We start from the raw sequence: 20555 nt of genomic DNA, 5'->3' as shown, positions 1-20555 counted from the left end.
AGGTGGGATGGGGCAGGGGAGCGGCTGACTTGTACCACCGTGAGCCCTTCTTGAGGGAGGGGTCACCCCTGAGGACCTTCTGTCAGCCAGTGGCTGTCCTGGGGGAAGCTGAGCCCCGGGCACTGTGGGGCAGGTGGCTCTGGCCCCCTGGGTGGTTTTCCAGGGAGGGGACCCCTGTGAGCCCATGGCTGCCAACGCTCACAGCAGCGGGGGGAGGTCAGCACCAGCCCAGAAGTCACCTGGGCAGGCGCGAAGCATCCGACTGCACTTCCTTAGAACCAGAACATTCCACACACACAAAACCCATCTTGGGAACACCATGTGTGAGGAAGGGCGCCAGCTCTGCGCCCCCAGCCTTCTCAGTTATGCAGAAGCTCGCAGAGGGAATGTCTCTGCTGCACATCTTGAAGTGGAGGCAAAGGACGGACATCGTCACCTTTACTTCTGACTGATCAACATTCTATCCGCATGGAAACAAAGAAGATGTATGTTAGAAATATGTTCCTGTTTTATAAATTTTTAAAACATTCATCTAGGCTCTTAGGGGAAGTATTTTCATTGACTTTTACCGAAAGGTTGTGGGGTACCGGAAATCCATGTAATATAAACTATAAATGAAAATGTATTTTAACTTCGGCACAAGTCTCAGGAGCCCTCGCTCTGCCCTCTCACTGTTGGGGGGTGACGTGGGACGCGCTTAGAGGCGACTGTGGCCACTGGCGTCTAAGCCGGGATTACAGCACTCGCCCCCAGCAGAAACAGCTTCCTAAAGCATCATCTAGGAATCAATTCTCTGAATTTGAGAAAACCGGCTTCATTTGAGTAGGATTAACTCCTCCCTCTCAGCCTGGAGGGGCTGTGTTAAATCTGTCATAAAAGTAGCTATAGAGTCAATTTCTATGTGTTTATATACATGTGTATCTGCCTCTCCAGCCATCTGTCACGCCTTTTATTTTTAAGCACTTTAAGATAACATATAAAATGGAAATTGATGGGCTATGTTGGTTTTATTCAGAGCTGCCAGGAATGTTTCTAAACGAACGTTTTCCAATTTTACCTTGATTTCACAGTTTTGTTCCTGTGACAGATCTTTGTTCCTGTAATGAACAAGATGAAAGGCTTTTCATCTCCAGCCTGGTGGGGTCCTCACACACATGGGGTCTCACACTGACCCCCAAAGCTCCGGACGGTCCACAGGGCCGGTGGTGGCCTGGCACAGTGTGTGGTCTAGGTGAGGAAGGGCCAGCTGTGCCCAGGGGTGTGGGCCACAGGGAGAGAGTCCCCAGGGGTTCCTGCAGGGCCAGCTGCACCCTGTACCCTCCCCCCTCAGTTATCAGACTTGGTGTCACATTTCACAAGCCAGTAAACTTGCTTTTGCCTAAATTGATTCAAGTTGGTTTTGACACTTGCAACCAGAAGAGCCTTGAAAATTTGATCTGAAGCAGAGCATTCGAGCTCCGTTTCCAGCAGCAATTTGTGAACTGATTAAACGGAAAACCTACCCTAGAAATAAAATATAACACACATCCTTTCAGAGTCATAGCTTCTCTCTCAACATTTAGGGGGAATTTCCAGGGACCAAACATGAGGGTGGGAACCAGGGGCATGAGGAGAGCTGGGAGCCGGCTTCTGTGGGCCGTGACAGCTTCAATAATTACACTCCCCACCACTTCTCTATATTTTAAAAAATTGAGCAGGAAGTACAGAGAATTCCCATATACACCCCTCCCCGCACCGTGTCCTCTATTATTAACAACTTGCATTTTATGGTACATTTATTACAGTTGATGAGCCAGTGTTGGTGCACAGTTATTAAGAAAAGTCCATAGTTTACATTAGGGTTTGCTCTTTGTGTTGCCTATTTTATAGATTTGACAAACGCATAATGTCACACATACACCATTACAGCGTCATGCAGAATTGTTTCACCGCCTGGAAAATGCTCTGTGCTCTACCTCGCCATCCCTCCCTGCACTCCACCCCTACCGCTTGGCAACCACTGATGGTTTTACAACTCCACAGTTTTGGCTTCTCCAGAATGTCATAGAGCTGGGATCATGTAGCTCATGGACAGCACGTAACCTTTTCAGACTGGCTTCTTTCACTGACAAACACGTATTTGAGTTTCCTCCATGTCTTGTCATGGTTTAACAGCTCATTTCTTTTAAATACCAGATAATATTCTGTCGTCTGGACCTGTGACTCTGTTTACATATTCACCAGTTGAAGAGCCATCTTGGTTGCTTCCAGGTTTTGGCTACTGTGAAAAAAGTGGCTATTATATTCATATATAGGTTTCTGCGAGGGCATAAATTATCGGCTCTGTTGGGGAAACACCAAGGAGCATGATTGCTGGATTGTACATTAAGATTATGTTTAGCTGTGTCAGAAACTTGCCAAACTGTCCTCCGAAGTGACTGCACCAGGTTGCATCCCTAACAGCCGTGAACAACAAGGGTTCCTGCTGTTCACCCACATTCGGGCAGCCACTGGGGTTGTCAGTGTCCTGGATTTAGTCCAGGTGTGTAGTGGCATCTCATTGTTGTATTAACTTACAGTTCCCTAATGACATATGATGTTGACTGTCATTTCATATGACCATTTGCCACCTGTCTTCTTTGGTGAGGCATCTGTTCAGATTTTTGCCCATTTTTAAATTGGGTCGCTTGTTTTCTTCTTGTTGAGTATAAAGTGTTCTTTCTATATTTTGGATACAAGTCCTTTAAAGATATGTCTTTTGACCCAGTGCCCCCTCCAAAAAAAAAAAATGTGTCTTTTGTAAATATTTTCTCCTAGTCTGTGTCTTGTCTTCTTGTTCTCGTAACAGTGTCTTTCACAGAACAGACATTCTTAATTTTCATAAACTTCAACTTATCATCTTTTCCTCTCATGGATAGTGCTTTTGGTGGTGTTTCTAAAAATTCATTGCCAAACAGAGTCACCCAGGTTTTCTCCTATGTTATCTTCTGGAAGCTTTATAGTTTTCTGCTTTACATTTAAACCTACGATCCATCTTTAGGTAATTTTGGGGTCAGGTGTAAGGTCTGTGTCCAGTCTGTTTCTTTTCTGGCCTATGAATGTCCGATTATTCCAGTCTCATTTGTTGAAAAGACCGTACCTCTTACAGGAGGGAGTGGGAAGACCCTGAGTTCACCTCCTCCCAAATTACAACCATTTACAGAGCAGCTATCGAAGAGACCAACTTGCAGACTAGCAGAAAAGATCTCCTACAACTAAAGATACAAAGAAGGAACCACAACGAGACAGGTAGGAGAGGCAGATGCAGTATAGTCTAGACTCACACTCCAAGTAAGCGACCCACAAACAGGAGGATAATCACAATGGTAGAGGTTCTCCCCAAGAAGCGAGGGGTCTGAGCCCCACATCAGGCTCCCCAGCCCGGGGGTCCTGCAGCAAAATGATCATCCCCCAGAACATCTGGCTTTGACGGCCAGTGGGGCTTCTATACAGGAGAGCTGGAGAGCTGTAGGAAACAGAGAGTGTACTGTTAAAAGGTGCACACAAAACCATATACACTCCAGGGCCTAGTGTTAACATCTTACGTCACCACGGTATGTTTATCAAGATGAAGAAATTAATGCCGGCCCATTATTATTAATTAACCTCAAACTCTATTCAGACTTTCTCAGTTTTTCCACTAATGTTCTTTTTCTATTCTAGAACCCAAGCCAGAATACCACATTGCATTGAGGGGATTTTATTTTAATAGAAGGAAAGGACTTGGGTCTGTATGAGGCGGTATAAAGGTAAATAAAACTGAATGAAGGGGAAAGAGGCAGTTTTCTCACGCTCCCCGTCTTAGGGTGTCTCTTCAGGGCACACAGTGGCTTGAGTCATTTCTCTAACCTTTGGAATGTACACAAGTCTCTCTAGGGACCAGAAAAGCCCAGTCCTCAGTTTTACAATGCAGTCACTTCTGCTGGGTCATGGGCCTCCTAATCCACTTGAAATGTGGAGTTAATGCCTATCTTAAGGTGTAAACATTTGTCTTTTGGGAGATAAGAGAAGTTTTATTATTCTTTTCAGAGGAGGTCAGTTAGCTAAGCAAATACTGCCTTGATTCCCAAGCGGACTTTGAACCTGCTATGCTGTATAAATTGTGTGGGATTTTATTCTGACTTCGTAGTCTCTTGCGAGCTACTTACATGCTTGTATTCTGTTAGCTTATCCAGCAATGAACCAGTTATCTTTCTTTCGCTGTTAATGTGGCAAGGTCTCTGTGTTGGCTGCATTTTTACTCCCTAACATAAGACACTCAGAACCCGCTTCTCCCTTAGGGGGTGATACCCTTGAAATCCCACTCTGGGAAAGACCATGAACAAAGGGGGGGGGCGCTGTGGAAGACTGTCTATCCTGGCCTGTCTGACCAGGCCCTGGGTAGGAATATGCCTTCCTTGATAATCTGTAGCCATAAGCCTGACATCACATGGGCCTGGGGTTCTAATTTACATTAACTCATTGGTCCAGGAAACCTCCAAGCCTAAAATTAACAGAGAAAGTGGTAGCTGGCTGATACCAGGTGGTATCTTCTTGTCAGCTAAAAGTAAACACAAATGGAGGGTCAGGAAAACTTATGTGAGATGACCTCAGCTGAAGTCCTACAGAACATGGGACAACCCTTGATCATTAGAGAGCACATGACAAAGCCCCAGGACAGCTGGTTTCTGGTTCCACATGTAAGGAGTTTGGAAGTTGCCACTCCATCCTAACAGCAAGTGAAAAACTGAACAGACTGAAAAAATCAACCACTCTTCTTAGATGCATAAGAGAAGTGACCACACTGCTGCCCCTAAGTTTGGAAAGAATCATGATTTACCGGAGCAGAAACAGGAGCACGGCCTCTGTGGGAATAGGCATCAGGGGAGGGAAACCTGACCTGGGATTGACAAGTTGCTGGAGGCTCAGTGTGGACAAGCCTGAAAGTGGAAAACGCCAGGGGCAACCTGGTCATAGGGTGTCCGCCTCAATTCTGTGAGATTTCCCTCCAAGAGCCCCACCAGGTTCCCACAGTAAATATCAGAGAAAAACCCCCAGGAGCTTCCTGCAGGGGGCGGGCACCAGGAACCATTTTGAACACATTGTCCTACTCCGTTCTTAACAAGGCCTGCCCTCAGGAGAAATGAGTTAACCAGAGCCTCACCAGCTGGGGTATTATCAGGGCCTGGGGGAGGGGCTTACCCAACCCTAGTCAGCCCTAGCCTTCCACTGCATAAAGAGAAATACCCAGCTTCAGCCCCCTCCAGCCATCCTGTCCCACCTGAGGGGGAGAAAAAAACAGAAGCACCGGTGAAGTTCACAGCTAAGAGGCACAGGCACTGAAAGACTGAGGCCTTAATCATCCGACTATAGAATGCCTCCTCTCCCCTGCCCCCATCTCACCACCTAAAGGCCTAATAGGCTAAAGGCCTATTTACATCATGTCTGTCTAACAAGATAAAATTACAAGGCACACCAATAGGCAAAAAACACAATTTGAAGAGACAGAGCAAGCATCAGGACCAGATATGGCAGGGATGTTGGAATTACAGACTAGGAATTTAAAACAGCTATGATTAATATAGTAAGGGCTCTAATGGATAAAGTAGACAGAATGCAGGAACAGATGGGCAATGTACGCAGAGACATAGAAATCCTAAAAAAGAACCTAGAAGAAATGCTAGAGATAATAAACGCTGTAATAGAAAGGAAGAATGTCTCTCATGGGCTTATTAGTAAACTGGACATTCTCAGAGGAAAGAATCTCTGAGCTTAAGCCTACCTCAATAGAAACCTCCAAAACGGAAAAGCCAAGAAACTGATGTAAAAACAGCACAGAATATCTAAGGACTGTGGGACAGTTACAGAAGGTGTAACATACACATAATGGGAATACAAGAAGGAGAAGAAAGAAAGGAACAGAAGAAATATTTGAAACGAAAACGGTTGAGAATTTCATCAAATAATTTCAAACACCAAACCACAGAGCCAGGAAGCTCAAACAGCAAGTAGGATAACTTCCCTCCACAAAACGAAACATAAGTATATTATTTTCAAATTACAGAAAAGCAAAGGTAAAGAAAAAATCCTGACAGAAGCCGGGGTGGGGGTGGGGAACACTTTACCAATAGAGGAGCAAAGTTAAGAATTACATCCGACTTCTCCCCAGAAACCATGCAAGCAAGAAGAGAGTGGAGTGAAATATTTAGTGTTGAGAGAAAAAACCCTACCAACCTACAGTTCTGTACCCTGTGAAATTATCCTTCAAAAATGAAGGAGAAATAAAACAAACACAGACAAACACAAACTAAGGAAATTTATTGCCAGTAGACCTACCTTGCAAGGTAATGTTAAAGAAATTCTTTAGAGAGAAGGAAAATAATACAGGTCAGAAACTTGGCTCTACATAAAGAAAGGAAGAGTATCAAAGAAGTGAAGGTAAAATAAAAACTTTCATGCAAAAAATTCTTAATTCATCTAACAGATGACAGCTTGTTCAAAAAAAAAATAAGTCAATGAAATTGAAAACAGGAAATCAATAGAGAAATCCAATGAAACCAAACACCAGTTCTTTGAAAAGATCAATAAACTCAATAAGACTTTGGCAGGTAAACTAAGAAAAAGAGAGAGGACACAAATTACTAATATCATAAATAAAAGAGGGGGACATAGATCCCATGGATATTAAAAGGATAATAAAAGAATACTATGGCAACTCTATGCCCACAAGTTTGATAACGTAGATGAAAAGGATCAATTTGTTTTAATTAACTTTTTTTTTTTTGGTTGTGCTGCACTGCTTGCAGATCTTAGCTCCCCCACCAGGGATGGAACCCGTGCCCTCAGCAGTGAAAGCGCAGAGTCCTAACCACTGGACTGCCAGGGAATTCCCTGGATCAATTTTTTGAGAGGCGTAATCTGTCAAACTCATACCAGAAGAAATGTACAATCTGAATTGGCCTATATCTGTCAAATAAATTGAATCGGCAATTAATATCCTTCCCAAACAGAAAGGAGCAGGCCCAATGGGTTCAGTGCCGATTTCTATCAAACACTTAAGGAGGAATGTATACTAATTCTCTTCAATCTCTTTCAGAAGATAGACGCACAGGGAATAACTTCGTAACTCATTGCCAGCATTGCCCTACTAACATAACTGAGGAGTGGCAATATTAAAAAGGATAAAATCCGATCATTTCTCAGAACAAATGAAATGCAGGGGACCTCGGGCCGGGGAATCACAGCGAGCGCCCAGCAAGCGAGGAGTGTCCCTCCCAGCGCGAGAGGACCAGGTTCAGAAACCGCTAGGAAGGCTCTTCCCCTTGGGTATCTGAAAGCCTTGCCGGTAATTGTGCTTTACGAATGAAGTGTCCCAGTGTTTGCCGTTTCCTCTCTCTGGGGAGCTGCCCTCTGAACAGAGGCATCTTTGTTGCGTTCAGGAAGCTGTTTAACTACTGCGCGGCGGCCAGCGCCCGCGACGGTGGATTTTCAGTCTTACCTTCTCCTTTCCCGCTTCCTCCTCCACTCTTTAATGAGGATTCCGCCCGTTGATTTGCGGGTGCCATTAATTAGCGTGTTTGGGGGGGAGTGAGCCAGAACGAGCAGGATTCCGCAGTCAGACCCGGTCAGCCGAGCGCACGGTCCCGGCCCTGCGCGCAGATGGCCGGCTCCGCCAGGTCCCCGCGGTCCCCGCACCCAGCCAGGCCTCGGCCCCACGGCCCTCAGCCTTCACCAGTGAAAACCCCACGCGAACGAAACACAGCTGCAGGGTGGCTGCTCTGCGGCACACATCTCAAAACCTTTGTTGGAAGCAGTGAACCAAACAGCTTTGTAAAAAGAGGTACCAGGCAGGAATAAAACGCACAGCCCATCCCTGCGATGGGAGGGCCGGTCGGAGGCCTGGGCTGTGGCTCGGATGTGGGGCTCCTTCCTGCCCCTCCAGCCCTCGGGTTGCGCGGGGGGAGCCGTGCTCTCAGCCCACCCTCCTCCGACCTGGCCTTGGGAGTGGGGGACGGGCTCTCGAGGAGAAGGATCGAGGCAGTGCCGCACCGTTGAAGTTCACGTCCATCCGCCGCGGATTGTTTCCCTCAGCAAATCCTGGCCGTGCGCCGGTTGCCGGGCCCACGGGCGCCAGATGCCGGGCCCACGGGCGCCAGGACGGCCCGGCCCTTGTCTTGTGGAGCTTACCGATTGTCTAGGGGTGGGTCCCCCCAAGGCAGACCCTGAGGACGGGGGATTGGGTGAAATACTTCGTCTGCAAGGTGAAACTAGGCAGCCCTGATGAGGGGGCAAGGGAAGGCGGTGATGAGTGGGGTTTGCGGGTCTCCATCCTGACCGGGTGCTGGGAGCCACTGAGACTGAACCCATCTCAGTCCAAACTGACAAGGATGCTGGGGTATTTACCCACCAACTCCCAACCGTCCTTGGAGGGTTGCTGCTGGGGGCGTTACCCCCCCAGGCCCCCAGGCCCGGCCGGTGCACTCCCGGGGCCTGTGCACATCGTCAGGCAGAGGGGCAGGTGTTGAGGTGTGTTTGGGAACTGTCTCCAGGTGCTGCAGGTGACCTGGGCTGGTGGGCCGCCAGAAGTCAGTGCCAGCTTCGGGGTCTGATTGGGGGGCCAGGTAAGGCGCAGTAAGCCAGCAGGCAAATGAGTAATTACAATCGTGGAGGTGCGCTGGGGGGAGAGGGCAGGAGCTGAGCGCAGTGGGGCAAGGGAGGACCTCCTTCAGGTGGGAGGCGCCTGTGTCTCCGGTGGGGAACCTGCAGTCCCGCCTCCCCGGGAGAACACATCTCACCCTGGCCAAGAGCCTGGGTGGCTACACGTGAGTCAGGCCGGTGATCGTGTGTTCACTGCCACTGCAAACTGGCTAAAAGCATGTTATTTGCTGTTATATAGTTTTCTCAATTGCCAGTAGATGACCTAACACTTGACACTGGAAATGAAAGTCACCCACAGCACCCACCTGCCCTTAGTGACCCCTTCCCATGACCTGTTGGCCGACATAGCCTATGTCACCCCCCCCACACCCTGCTGATGCCCAAGCAACACACCTGCTTCCATCTGCAGGTCCCTGTCCCCTTGGGGAGGCCATGCAGGCCTTGCCGGAGTCTTCCTCTGCTCAGGGATCCCCGCTCGGTGCTGGGTGCTGTGCTCGCTCCTGCGTTTCATCTGGTCTTGGGGTTCATTGGACTTACAGATGGGACTTGAGGAGTGTGGCCATGAGCTCTTTTGATGGGCTGAAGTGAAGGAGGAGCTGAGGAGGAAGTGAGTGGGGAGAGGAAAGAGGACAGAGGTGGGTGGAGGTCAGGGAAGGAAGAAGGGAAATACAGTCCCGGGGGCCAAAGTGTTATCTGGGTTCCTACTTGGGGTTTCCCTGTTATCTCAGGACCTAAAGAGCAGAGACAGAGCATGGGCACCCGAGCCTCCTGTAGAAATCTGCCTCAAGCCCACAACACCGCTGACTGATGGCACCTGGAGCAGTGCAAGATTGAGGGCTTCATAGGCCCTCAGCACCTAGAAATTCAAAATAAAACCAATGTTGAACCTCAGAAAAGTGTAGGGAACCCCTGACATTGTCATTTTCCCCATCCTGACTTCGCTGCTTCAGGCCCGACAGTCAGGCTTTGGGTCCCGACCTCTCCAAGGCCTGCCAGGCTAGTTGCAGCTCTGCCCCTCAGTTTTCTCAACCACAAAATGGGGATAATAATAGGCCTCCCTCGTTAGGTTGGTCACAAGTATTAAATTAATTGATGTGTGTCTAGCGCTTAACACAGCACCTGGCCCAGAAGAGATTTTTACGGCTGGGTGAGGGGAATCTGGGAAGGACTCAGCCAGAGGAGCCCTTTGGACTGGGCTTCCATGGCAGGGTCACTGTGGCTGTGGAATAAAGACGGATTGCTGGGGGCGTGGGAAGGGGCACAAAGATGGTGGGGGCGACACCAGAGGTGGAAGGAAGCCCAGTGCCCAAGACAGCGTTCTTGGATGCAAACCATAGGAACCACAGTCAGCCAATTTGTGCTGCAAAGGAGTTTACAGGACGGCATCACTTTTTTTTTTCTCCCAGACTGAGGAAAGTTTGGAGAAAAAGAGCAGGGCCGTGACAGGCCAGGCATCTGTGAACGAGGCCAAATTATTCAGGGAACAGTGGGGAAGCATCAGGGAGTGCAGAGTAGCCACTGGACACTCACCACTACTCCTGTACGAAACCCAGAGTGGACTCTGAGTCTCCAGGATAAGTCGTTTACCTGGGAGGGGATTTCAGGCAATGCCAGTAGGGGAGTCCAACAGCGAGACAGGAACAGGTCTCTAGAAGCAGAGCCCAAAGCACGGTGTGGGTGCATGAGCTTTATGGGGGGGAGGGAGGGGGAATTCAGCAGTGAGGGGTCCAGAGAGGAGGGAAAGGGTGGATGAAGATGAACACCTGGGTCCAGGTGAGCCTTGGCCTGACCTGTGAGCCGAAAGGGGTTTGAAGCAGAGACGGCTCTGCACAGTTGTCCCTCAGAGGGTAAGGGGGCAGCCTCCTACCAAGTCACATGAGTCATCAACCATTGTGTATGTGGGTGTGGGTGTGGGTGTAGGTGTGGGTGTGGGTGTGGGTGTGGGTGTGGCCTGGGTTAGAGGCTTTTGTCCGCAGAGGGCAGTTCTCCTGATTAGGGGCAAGAGCCTACATTGGGGTGGGGCGTGAGGTGAGGGACTGGGTGGTGTAGGGATGGGGTGGGGGGCGGTGCAAGAGCCCAGGAAAGGGGCTCTGGGTGGGGCACCCATAGCACTTAGGAAGAAAGCAATATGGGATGTGATAATTAGTGATAACTTGAGCAAACGCGGCTGGGGACTTCTGGAAGGCCTGAGCTATCCCACTGAAGACCTGGGGCCGTGTTTATACACCGACTCCTGCTTTCTTTGGCCCTCGGCTTCTCAGGGCATGTACTCCTTGGCCCCTCTGGCCAGAGGACTCTGCAGACCAGAGAAAGTCCCCAGGCAAAGGCGTGGGTCCTGGGCACTGGAGGCCCTGCAGGCTGCAGGTGGAATGGTCAGGACACAGATGTGGACAGGGCAAAACAGCATCTGCTACAACAACCTTTAAAGGGGACACAAAAGCAACCGAGAAAGAGCAGTCAGAGGCGGGAGGAAACTCCAGAGGAGCAGAGCCCTAGGGTTCCAACGTGCAGACACACGCGACGCTCTTTATTCGCGGTGCGCATCCCACTCCTAGCGCATCTGCGCTTTATGCTACCAGCCTGGCCGGGGGCGGCTCCGAAAAGCCCGAGACGGCTGTCGTTGAGCCACTTACACCCCGGCCAGCCTCAGCCTGGCGTGGCGAGGAGCCGGGACGCGTCCAGGCAGGGAGAACGAGGGAAGCGGAGAGCACATTCGTGGCTGGCCACGGACAGGGGCTGGAAACTTTCCCTGGAAAATATTGAGCGGAGAAACCTTTACTGATTAGTTAAATCCCAGATAATCCTGGTTGATGAAGGCAGATCCGGACCCCTTAACGGATTTAGGGTTCCAAAACGACTCCGGGGGTTGACCCAGGCGGGGCGCGCTAGATGGCTCTGGCTCTGTCCGCAGATTTGTATATGTTGGGAGGGGAGCTGGGAGGCGCCTACCTTCCACCCCGCCGGCGGCCGAGGGGTTCCCCAACGCTGTCGCCCACTTGCGTAGACTCGGCAACCGCCCGAGCGCCCGGAGGGACGCGCGGAACGTGGGTGGGCTCGGAGCCGGCTCGCGCCATTTCCAAGTCTCCTAAAGCACTGGACGCGCTTCCCCCACTGGGCGGACGCTGCGCAGAGCGCTCGCCGGCTCCCCAGGGGTGGGGTCTTCTGAGCTGATCCCGCAGAATCGAGGGGCGCGAGTGGACCCGCGATCCCCCGCAGGAGCTAGGGGTGGGAGTGGTGGCGCGGATTAGCGTAGCAGGGCGGGGCGCTTCTTACCCGGGAATGGGCAGTAAGAATGCCCGCCCGCGCCGGGCTCCCGCCGCGGCCACGCCGCGGAAAGGAAGGCGCCCGGGGTTCAGCTCTCCCTCCATCCTGGTCCCTCCCGCGGTGTGGCCGGAGGAGGAGGCAGTGACTCTTCTGTCCAGGAATTGCAAGGTCCCCTTATAGCTCCAACCTCGGGGCTCTCGGGGTCTCTCTCTGCTTCGCTTTGCTCTCCTGATTTCTCTCTCCGTGTCAGGTGTGTCAGGTGTGAGCGGGTTAATACACCTCAGGTTCTCTCATCTGCAAAATGGGTTTTATAATATCCTTCCGAAGGGGTTGGAAACCGGTGTGCTGTTGGCACTGAGTGGCGGTCACCGTGTGGTGCTGTCGAAGTTGGCCTCCTCCCGGATGGCCTTTTGGTACCTCTGGGTCCCTGGCCATCTACTCGAGGCCTCCTCTGACAGAGGCTGAGGGACAGAAACTTCGGGACCCGGGCCCAGGCGAGGGGGCGCCGTCGGCCCTCCAAGCTGCAGGTGCGGCGCACATGTCTGCCTCTGAGACCGGCCCTTGCAAATGTCCCGGGCGGGGCCACCTCAAGGCCAATTGTCCAGCCTGCCTGCTCCGGACGTCTGCAAATGTGTGCATCGTTAGCTGTCTTCCTTAACTGAGGCCCCCAATTCTGATTTACAAACTTCTGCTCTGCCGGGCCAAGAGCCAGAGCATCTTGGCTGGGTCCTGTACCCCTAACACCTTCCCCTAAACCCAGAGATAAATTTAGGGAGAAATTCCTGGCGGAGCCAAAAACGACGCTGGCGTCTGAAGCCGCCCCCACCCCGAGCGACTCAAAGGACAATTATCCCAAAGGAAAGTTATTGTTTTGCTAATCCCGGGAACAGCTTGCGAGGGGGAGATTTGGGTCTTCTTTTAATAATGAAAAGTTAATGCGCAGCCTCCTTAATTATCTTTATCGGAAGCCCCTCGTTTAATCCTCAGGTTTGCAGAGGACCCACCCCGAGGCGCAGCCAGCTGTAGATCCACTTTGCCGGGTTCGGCTCCAGCTCGGGTTCCTCCTCAGCTCGGGTTCCGGTTCGGCTCGGGCTCCGGCTCGTCCCCGCTCGGCCCGGGGTCCGACTCCGGCTCCGGCTGTGCTGATGGTGCGCGCAGAGACCCGTGGGGCGTCCGCGCAGCGCTGTGAGAGCTGCCGCACCCCTCGCTGGGCGCCCGCCTGGCCGCTCGCCCTCAGGGGCGGGACTGAGAGATTCTGCTTCCCGGGTTCCGCGTTGGAGAAGGGTGGGCTCAGGGCTCCGAGCGATTCAGGTTGGGTGGGCTCAAATTTTCGGAGTGCGAGCCAGGAGAGGTTTACCCACGTGTTTCGTTTCGCGCCCACTTTAACAAATATGGGCGCTGCACGTGAAAATCACGCTTTCTTTGAATAGTCATAAAATCTGACAATAATTTGTTAGCCTCCATGAAGAGGGGTGGGTCCCAGTAGACAGGTCCTATTTTCCAATTTACCATCCCCACTTAGGGGTCGCCAGATGAAATACTGGTACACACTTATAATTTAAAAGAATCACAGTTCATCTGAAATTCTGATTTCACTGGACCTCCTGTAATGCAGTTTGCAAAACCTGGCGCCCTTCTCCGACGCCCTGGCCCGGCCCGGCCCGGCCGCTCCCGCCTCTCTCTACTTCTTCTTCTTCAGCTCCTGCAGTGTGTGAATTTTGCGACCCCGACGGCTCGGCCATTAGAACGCTGGGGTGGGTTTGGCTGGAGTTGGAGTGGGCACGGGTTAAATGAACGTTTTCCACTCCTTTCCCCTTGGGGATTTTCGGGGAAGGCCTTGCCTCCGGCGGTGGCGTTGGACGGCTGGAGGGGGTCATATTGGTTGTAGTGTTGAGAGTGTGGCTGGGAATGGGGCCTTGGTCTTAATGGGCGACTGGATGCGGGGAGGGAGGCTTCAGGGAGGCTGCGAGCGGGGCCTCCGCCGGAGTATCAGGACGGGGAGAGAACAGAATCGGGATCTGGAAGCTGCGGCTTTCAGAGCAGAGGTTGCGGGAGGGGACGACTCTACTTTAGGAATAGAGTTGTCTGCTGCCTATTTTCCTCCCACCGAGAACGGGAGTGGGGGTGGGCAGGGGGACAACTGGAAAGGAGAGGGGAGAGGGGAGAGGGAGCTGATTGAGGGGACCGCAGCTGGGAGGGCAGCGACCGAAGGGAGGGAAACTGGTGGCGTCCCCATCTCGCGGGGTCCAAGGCGTGACGCATCCGCGCCCCGCTGATTGGAGCCCTCCTGGCGCCCGACTGTATAAATCGTCCTCAGAGCTGCGCCCCCTCCGCAAAGGTGACCGAGAGAGGGTCCAGCCTCGCCGCCTAAGAAGCCATGACCGGTCGAGACGCGCTTTCCGACGGGCGTGCCAGGAGCAGGGCACTGGTGCCCGGAGGCCCGCCCACCGGCTCGCGCCCCCGGGGCTTTGCCATCACCGACCTGCTGGGCCTGGAGGCTGAGCTGCCCGCACCTGCTGGCCCCGGGCCGGGATCCGGCTGCGAAGGCCCCGCGGCCGCGCCCTGCGCGGGTCCACGGCTCTGGGGCTCCTGCTTGGCGCGCGGGGCCCTCCCTCTGGGGCTTGGCCTCCTCTGCGGCTTCGGCGCGCAGCCCCCTGCGGCCGCCCGGGCGCCCTGCCTCCTCCTCGCAGACGTGCCCTTCCTGCCGCCCGAGGGGCCTGAGCCCAGCGCCCCGCAAGTCCCCGGCCGCCCGCCGACCCCGGCCGCCCGCCAGAAGCGCAGCGAGAGCGTCTCGACGTCCGGTAAGGAGGCCAGTCCGTGCCACTCCTGTCCCTTCCCTCGGCTCGGGCGCGCAGGGTGACACTCCGGGGCCCCGCCAAGCCCAACGCAGCCCCCCAGATCTAGGGAAGTCGGGACCCCAGAGCGTGGCCTCGCCGGGGAAGGCATTCTCGCAGCCGCGCCCTCTGCCCCTGGCCTCTCCTCCGGGTCTGGTCGCCGCTGCCCCGCGGACACCACCATCACCCGGTCTGGACCCACCCTGGGGTCTCAGCGACCCGGCCGCGGTCTCCGGGGGCCTTTCCCCCGTGCCCGCGCGAGGTTCGGCCTCTGGGAACGTTGGAGGGCGGGAGGCCTGGCCCTGCCTCGTTTGTCAGTGGCACAGAACCCGGTGCCCGCCAGAGCTGGAGGGTTCGCTGAATTGATTGACGAATAGTCCGGCTCTTGGAGAGCGCGGGGCGGAGGCCTGGAACTGTCCTCCCTGTGCTGAAAAGCGAGTCTGGGTACCGCGCTTCTCCCCTCCTTCCAGCACGTGAGAAGCGAGCTCGCCCGTCTTATGGTAGCTGTGCCCAGCTCCTCAGAGAAGTCGGGGTGGATTGTGGGGAACAGAAGGGAGCAATGGAAATCTACAAAGACAGGGCCGAGAAATAGAGAGGTTTGGGGTGTGGGGGAAGAGAACGGAGAATTACACGAGAAGGGGTGGATGGAGAGAAACTATGTAGCGGACCGCAGAGCTGAGCATCCAGGCAGCCGAGGCAGAAAGAGTGTAGTGGTCTCCACTGCTGATTAAAGGAAGCAGGCGGGGGACTTCCCTGGAGGTCCAGTGGTTAAGACTCCGCGCTTCCACTGAAGCGGGTACAGTGGTCCGGGAACAACTAAGGTCCTGCCTGCCCTGCAGCGAGGCAAAAAAAAAAAAAAAAAAAAAGTAAGCAGACGGGATCAGCAGGCAGGCCAGCGTCCGCCCAGCTCTAAAAAGACTTTGTTTCATGACTGTCTAGGTAAGATCAAATGAACCCCACTATTAGTTGTTTCACTAAAAATGCAGGAATCACCTTCATAGGATGGGCTCTTTCCATGTGATGACCATAAAACTAAAGGCAAAATGCATCCTCATCCTAGTCTGTGAGGGCGTTTCTCAAGACCAAGACCAACACTGTCCAGTAGAAACATCATGTGACTGCGAGTAACAATTTCTCAAAGCCACATTAAAAAGGAAAAATAAATAGTTGAAACAAATTTAAATACTCTATCTTATTTAATCCAATACATACCAAACATTGTCATTTTACATGTACTCAATATAAAAATTATTAATATTTTACTTTTGGGGGTATTAGGTCTTCAAAATCCACTGACTATTTCACATTTACAGCTGGTCTCAATTCAGATTGGCCACATTTCACGTCTCAATAACCTTATATATCTATTGGTATACCAGATTGGACAGCATGGATAGCATAATATTGTAATCCAATTTTTCTGGTGAAGTAATTGATGTAGGAGTAAAACTGACATTATTTTACTATTTTTGCATTTCTTAATTCACTTGTTAGTGTTTTGAAGCAAATATGCTTTTTAACAATGAACCTGACAATAGTTTGGTCTTCTAACCTTCATTTCAACCTAGATCTTTTGATATGATGGATCTCAAAAGATAAAGCATAGTGGAGTGGGTTCTTAAAATTATTTCACCTGCCATCTATGAATCATCTGGGCACATTTGGCAAGAATGAATTTCCCAGGTCCCACTTCCAGAGGTTTGGAATCGGTACAGCAGGGCAGGGGACCAGCTCTGATGAGGGTCTGATGTCACAAACCTCCGTCCTCCCTTTGAGAAATGTTGGTGTATTGGTTAAGATGAGGAAGGTGAGATAGAGGCAGAAGGAAGGGGATGAATTTGGAAGCTGAAGGGACAGGAAATGCAATTAGTGTTCAAGTAGCTTTGGCGTCACACAGTCTGGGGTTTGAATCCCAACCTCACTGTTGACTACCTGTGTGACCTTGGGCAAGTTACTTAATCTCTCTGTGCCTTGGTTTCCTCCTCTGTAAAAAGAGAATAATAATAGCAGCTGCCTTGGAGTTCTTTTAATTTACGGAGAAGAACGGTGGTAATGCACGAGCAGTGCTAAGCTGAGCACCTGGAGCATGGTGTGAAAAATGCGAGCTTGTAAATATTCGCATCCCCAACAGGTTCACAGCGTCAATCCTCAAAGTAAAATCCAGAAAACAAAGTGAAAAATGTGCTCACCTTGAAAGTCCTCCCTCTCTCCTTGTGCTCACAGATGAGGACAGCCCATCTGAAGACAGGAGTGACCTGAAGGCGTCCCCCGCCCCCGGCAAGAGGAAGAAGCGGAGGCATAGGTACCTGCCCTCACCCCTTTCCTTGGGACACAGTGCCTGAGAACCAGCTGGCCCTGCATTAGGGCAGCAGCGGGAAGGGCTCAGTAGCCACTTGGGAATGTAATTCTGCAGTTCCCAGGGGGCTGCAGGTCAGCCTTGGTAGCATTTTAAAGACACAATTTTGTGGGCCTTTAAAATGGGTCTTCTTAGAATGAGTTGATGGAATTCATTGAGGAGAAAAAAAGACCTAAAGAACTTTGTTTGGTCTGAACTAAATTGTGGACTTTCCAGAGGCTAATCATTCAGAGGTGGGGCGTCCAGTTTTCATGTAGTAGACAAAGAGGGGCCAGGCATGGGGTCCTCTGAGGCTGGAAGCCTTGCAGTCTCCTGTGGACATGTGCCCACGTGTGTGTTCGGGCCTCCCTCCAGGACTGTCTTCACAGCCCACCAGCTGGAAGAGCTGGAGAAGGCCTTCAGCGAGGCCCACTACCCTGATGTGTACGCCCGGGAAATGCTGGCCGTGAAGACCGAACTCCCCGAAGACCGAATACAGGTGCAGGTCCCACCACCCAGAGACACCACAGAGAACATGCTGCCCTTACATGCAATGAGTCAGCCCATAGCCACCTCTAAACAGCCCAGCACTTCCCCCTCCGCACCCAAACCGCAGGTTACTTAGATGCTAGAGCTTTCCTTTGTGTTCATTTAGAGAGGATGACCCCTGTAACCTTCAAGCCTTTTTCCCTTTTATTAAATCATTCTTAAAAATTACACAGTGTGTGCTGCATCTAGAAACTATGTCAAGATATTAATGAAAAAATGACTATCACTCCATTGCAAACCCTCAAAGAAACCAGTGTAAATAGCCTGACGAGGCTTTTCTGCAAACTGCCCCCATGCCATATGCACATGTGGCCCTGGAACATGCACTCACAGGCACACAGGATTGGTCTTTGTCTTTATAGAAAGCTGTCCTGTGTGTGCCTCGGCCTCTGTGCTGACAGCACCTCCTCGCCAGGTCAGAAGATATGCCACTCACTCTTTTTAAACAGCTTAACAATAGTCGACACTAATTAAGATAAAGCAATCCAACAACCGAGATTAGAAGAGACCATTGCCCTGGTGAACTGCTCCCATCAGTGTAAAAATCAGCTTCTTTACACACTGTGGGATACTCTGATTTTGTTTTGTCATCCCTGACCCCGTGGAGACCTCGGTGGAAACTGGTCCCGATCACCCAGCACGACCAGTCCTGCGAGCCACGAGAAAGGCCTGGGTCCCAGGTGCCCCCAAGAGGGTGCACCCGTGCCCCTCTGCGCTGCGGTCTCCTCCCGTAAGCCCTTCTGCTTCCCCTCCCACCTCAATCCAGGTCTGGTTTCAAAACCGGCGGGCCAAGTGGCGGAAGCGGGAGAAGCGCTGGGACGGCAGCAGCGTGATGGCTGAGTACGGGCTCTACGGGGCGATGGTGCGACACTGCATCCCGCTGCCCGACTCAGTCCTCGGCTCCGCGGAGGGCGGCCTGCTGGGCTCCTGTGTGCCCTGGCTCCTGGGTAAGGAAGAGGGTCCTGTGGCCGCGTCCTGCCAGAGATGTTGGGGGTCCCCATGCCCAGTGGCCGTTGCCAAGCCAAGCAATGTAAATTTACTCAGATTCAGGCCCAGAATATCACATCCGATTCTTAATGAATTACAAGGCTTGGACTCTGATCAGTTGCCTTATTTTTCATTGGAACTACGTAGGCAGTGTGTAGACAGGTCCAATCAGGCCCTGGTTTTATGAGTGGAATGACACACTTTCTTTATATGAAATATGTTTCCCAAATGTTGAGAGCTGTTAGAGGTTTTGGAAACCATACAGTTCAGAGCTCATGGTAATAGGAAGCGGGAAGGCGCAGGCAGTGAACCTGCAGACTGTTAACCCCTTGCACCCGGGACTCAGGAGGTCCAGTTCCTGGTCCTGGCTCGGCCATTAATAATCTGCCGTGTAGCTGTTCTGTCCCCTAGTTCTTGGTGCTGGGACAGTCTTCACTGGTGAGGTCCAAGCTTTGAGGCTGGTCATTCTGAGGAGCTGGCACCCTTCCTGGTCTGTTGGCTGTTACCAGAGACACTCGGGCTTGGAGGAATGAGTGACAGACAGCACGCTGGGCAGGGTGTGAGATTAGGATTAGGGGGCTGAGGGGGCATTTTAGGCTGGGGAGGAGGAGGGGTTTTGTTCAGCAAACACTTTTTGAACCCCTACCCACCTGACACTATGCCGGGACTGAAGAAATCAATCACCTTTGCCCTCAAGGGTTGGAGAGCCTGGAGCGAACTTTGGGCAGGTAACCGGGCCCACCCCTCTGAGTTTACACGAGCAGGTGGGGTGGAGCTTACTGAGTCTGCAGGTCTGTGGCCGAACGAGAAACTGGGCCTCGTGCTGCCAGACATCTGACTTTTTGAGAGAAGCTGGAAGTTTGACTTTTGATGTAAATCTCCTGATTTTAAAATGTTGCCAACAAGTTTTAAAATAAAAATTTAAAAATCACCATGTCATCCAAACAAGGCACTTTGCTGGCTGTGTCCAGCTGGCAGACACCAGTCTACAACCCCTGATGTTGAGAGTTACCTACGAGACTCTCCTGCAGGCCCCAAGACAGGTACCAATAAGGGAAATTCTAATGGGATTTAGAGAACAGTGACATGGAAGAAATTGACTTAATTGCTGTATTTAGAGATATGTTTTTATTTATTTTCCTTTTTTGCAAGGGATGCATAAAAAATCCACAGGGATGATAAGGAGAGCAGAAAGAGAAGAAAAGCTGGCAGGACTCTGGGGCTCTGACCATCTCAAGGAAGGTTCTAGCCCACATCAGGCAGGACCCCAGAGGGGCTTGGAGGAAGGCAGCCCTGAGAGCGGCTTGGAAGACGTGGCCATTGATCTCTCCAGCACCACACGTCAGGAGACCAAGAGAGCGCAGCAGGGGTCTGGTGCCCAAGGATGTTCAGACTCTGAGGGGCTAGAGGGGCTCCAGCCAGGGAAGGAGGGGGCCTTATGAGGCTGCAGGTCCCCTCTCCCCCACCAAAGGCTGGAAATGTGCACATTCCTCACCAGCTTTTTTCAAAAGACAAAAGTTGTCGAAGACAAATACTTTCAGTTGGATTTTCTTCTTCCGGTGTCAGGATGAAATGCAATGCCACTTGCTTTAAGAAGACAAATGGTGACTTACGGAAAATTCCATTTCATTCTAGAATGGAAATCATTCCTTAAAGGCACATGAATCAGTTAATTTGGTGTAAAACTTTTATTCTCTTCTGTAGAACTTGAGGAGGGAGGATATTAAGTCCAAAACCCATTTTCACTGCCAGACATCCCAAGATTTGGTTCAATGTACTGTGTAGACTCCCAGGTTAAGTCTGCTGTCCTTACTCTGAATCCAAAAATACAAAATTATTTAACCTACAGAGAATCATATATCTTCATAGATACTGAAGACTTCATGCAAACCTCATATGAATGAAACATAACATTTTTACCTTGAACTTGG

General features: G+C 51.6%; 1 protein-coding gene across 1 annotated transcript; it reads left to right on the top strand.

Moving 5' to 3' along the window:
• Window positions 1-14296: 14296 nt before the first annotated feature.
• On the top strand, window positions 14297-20066 carry VSX1 (visual system homeobox 1; the record flags this gene model as incomplete). The annotated part of the gene is made up of 5 exons (XM_082671638.1): window positions 14297-14720; window positions 16977-17055; window positions 17464-17587; window positions 18404-18584; window positions 19777-20066. 5 exons carry the CDS (start codon window positions 14297-14299, stop codon window positions 20064-20066), a joined length of 1098 nt encoding a protein of 365 aa, XP_082527764.1.
• Window positions 20067-20555: the final 489 nt, after the last annotated feature.

The sequence above is a fragment of the Grampus griseus genome, assembly GCF_964374135.1.
Source record: "Grampus griseus genome assembly, chromosome: 14".
Lineage (NCBI taxonomy): Eukaryota > Metazoa > Chordata > Mammalia > Artiodactyla > Delphinidae > Grampus > Grampus griseus.
This window is presented reverse-complemented; position numbering and strand designations above follow the sequence as displayed.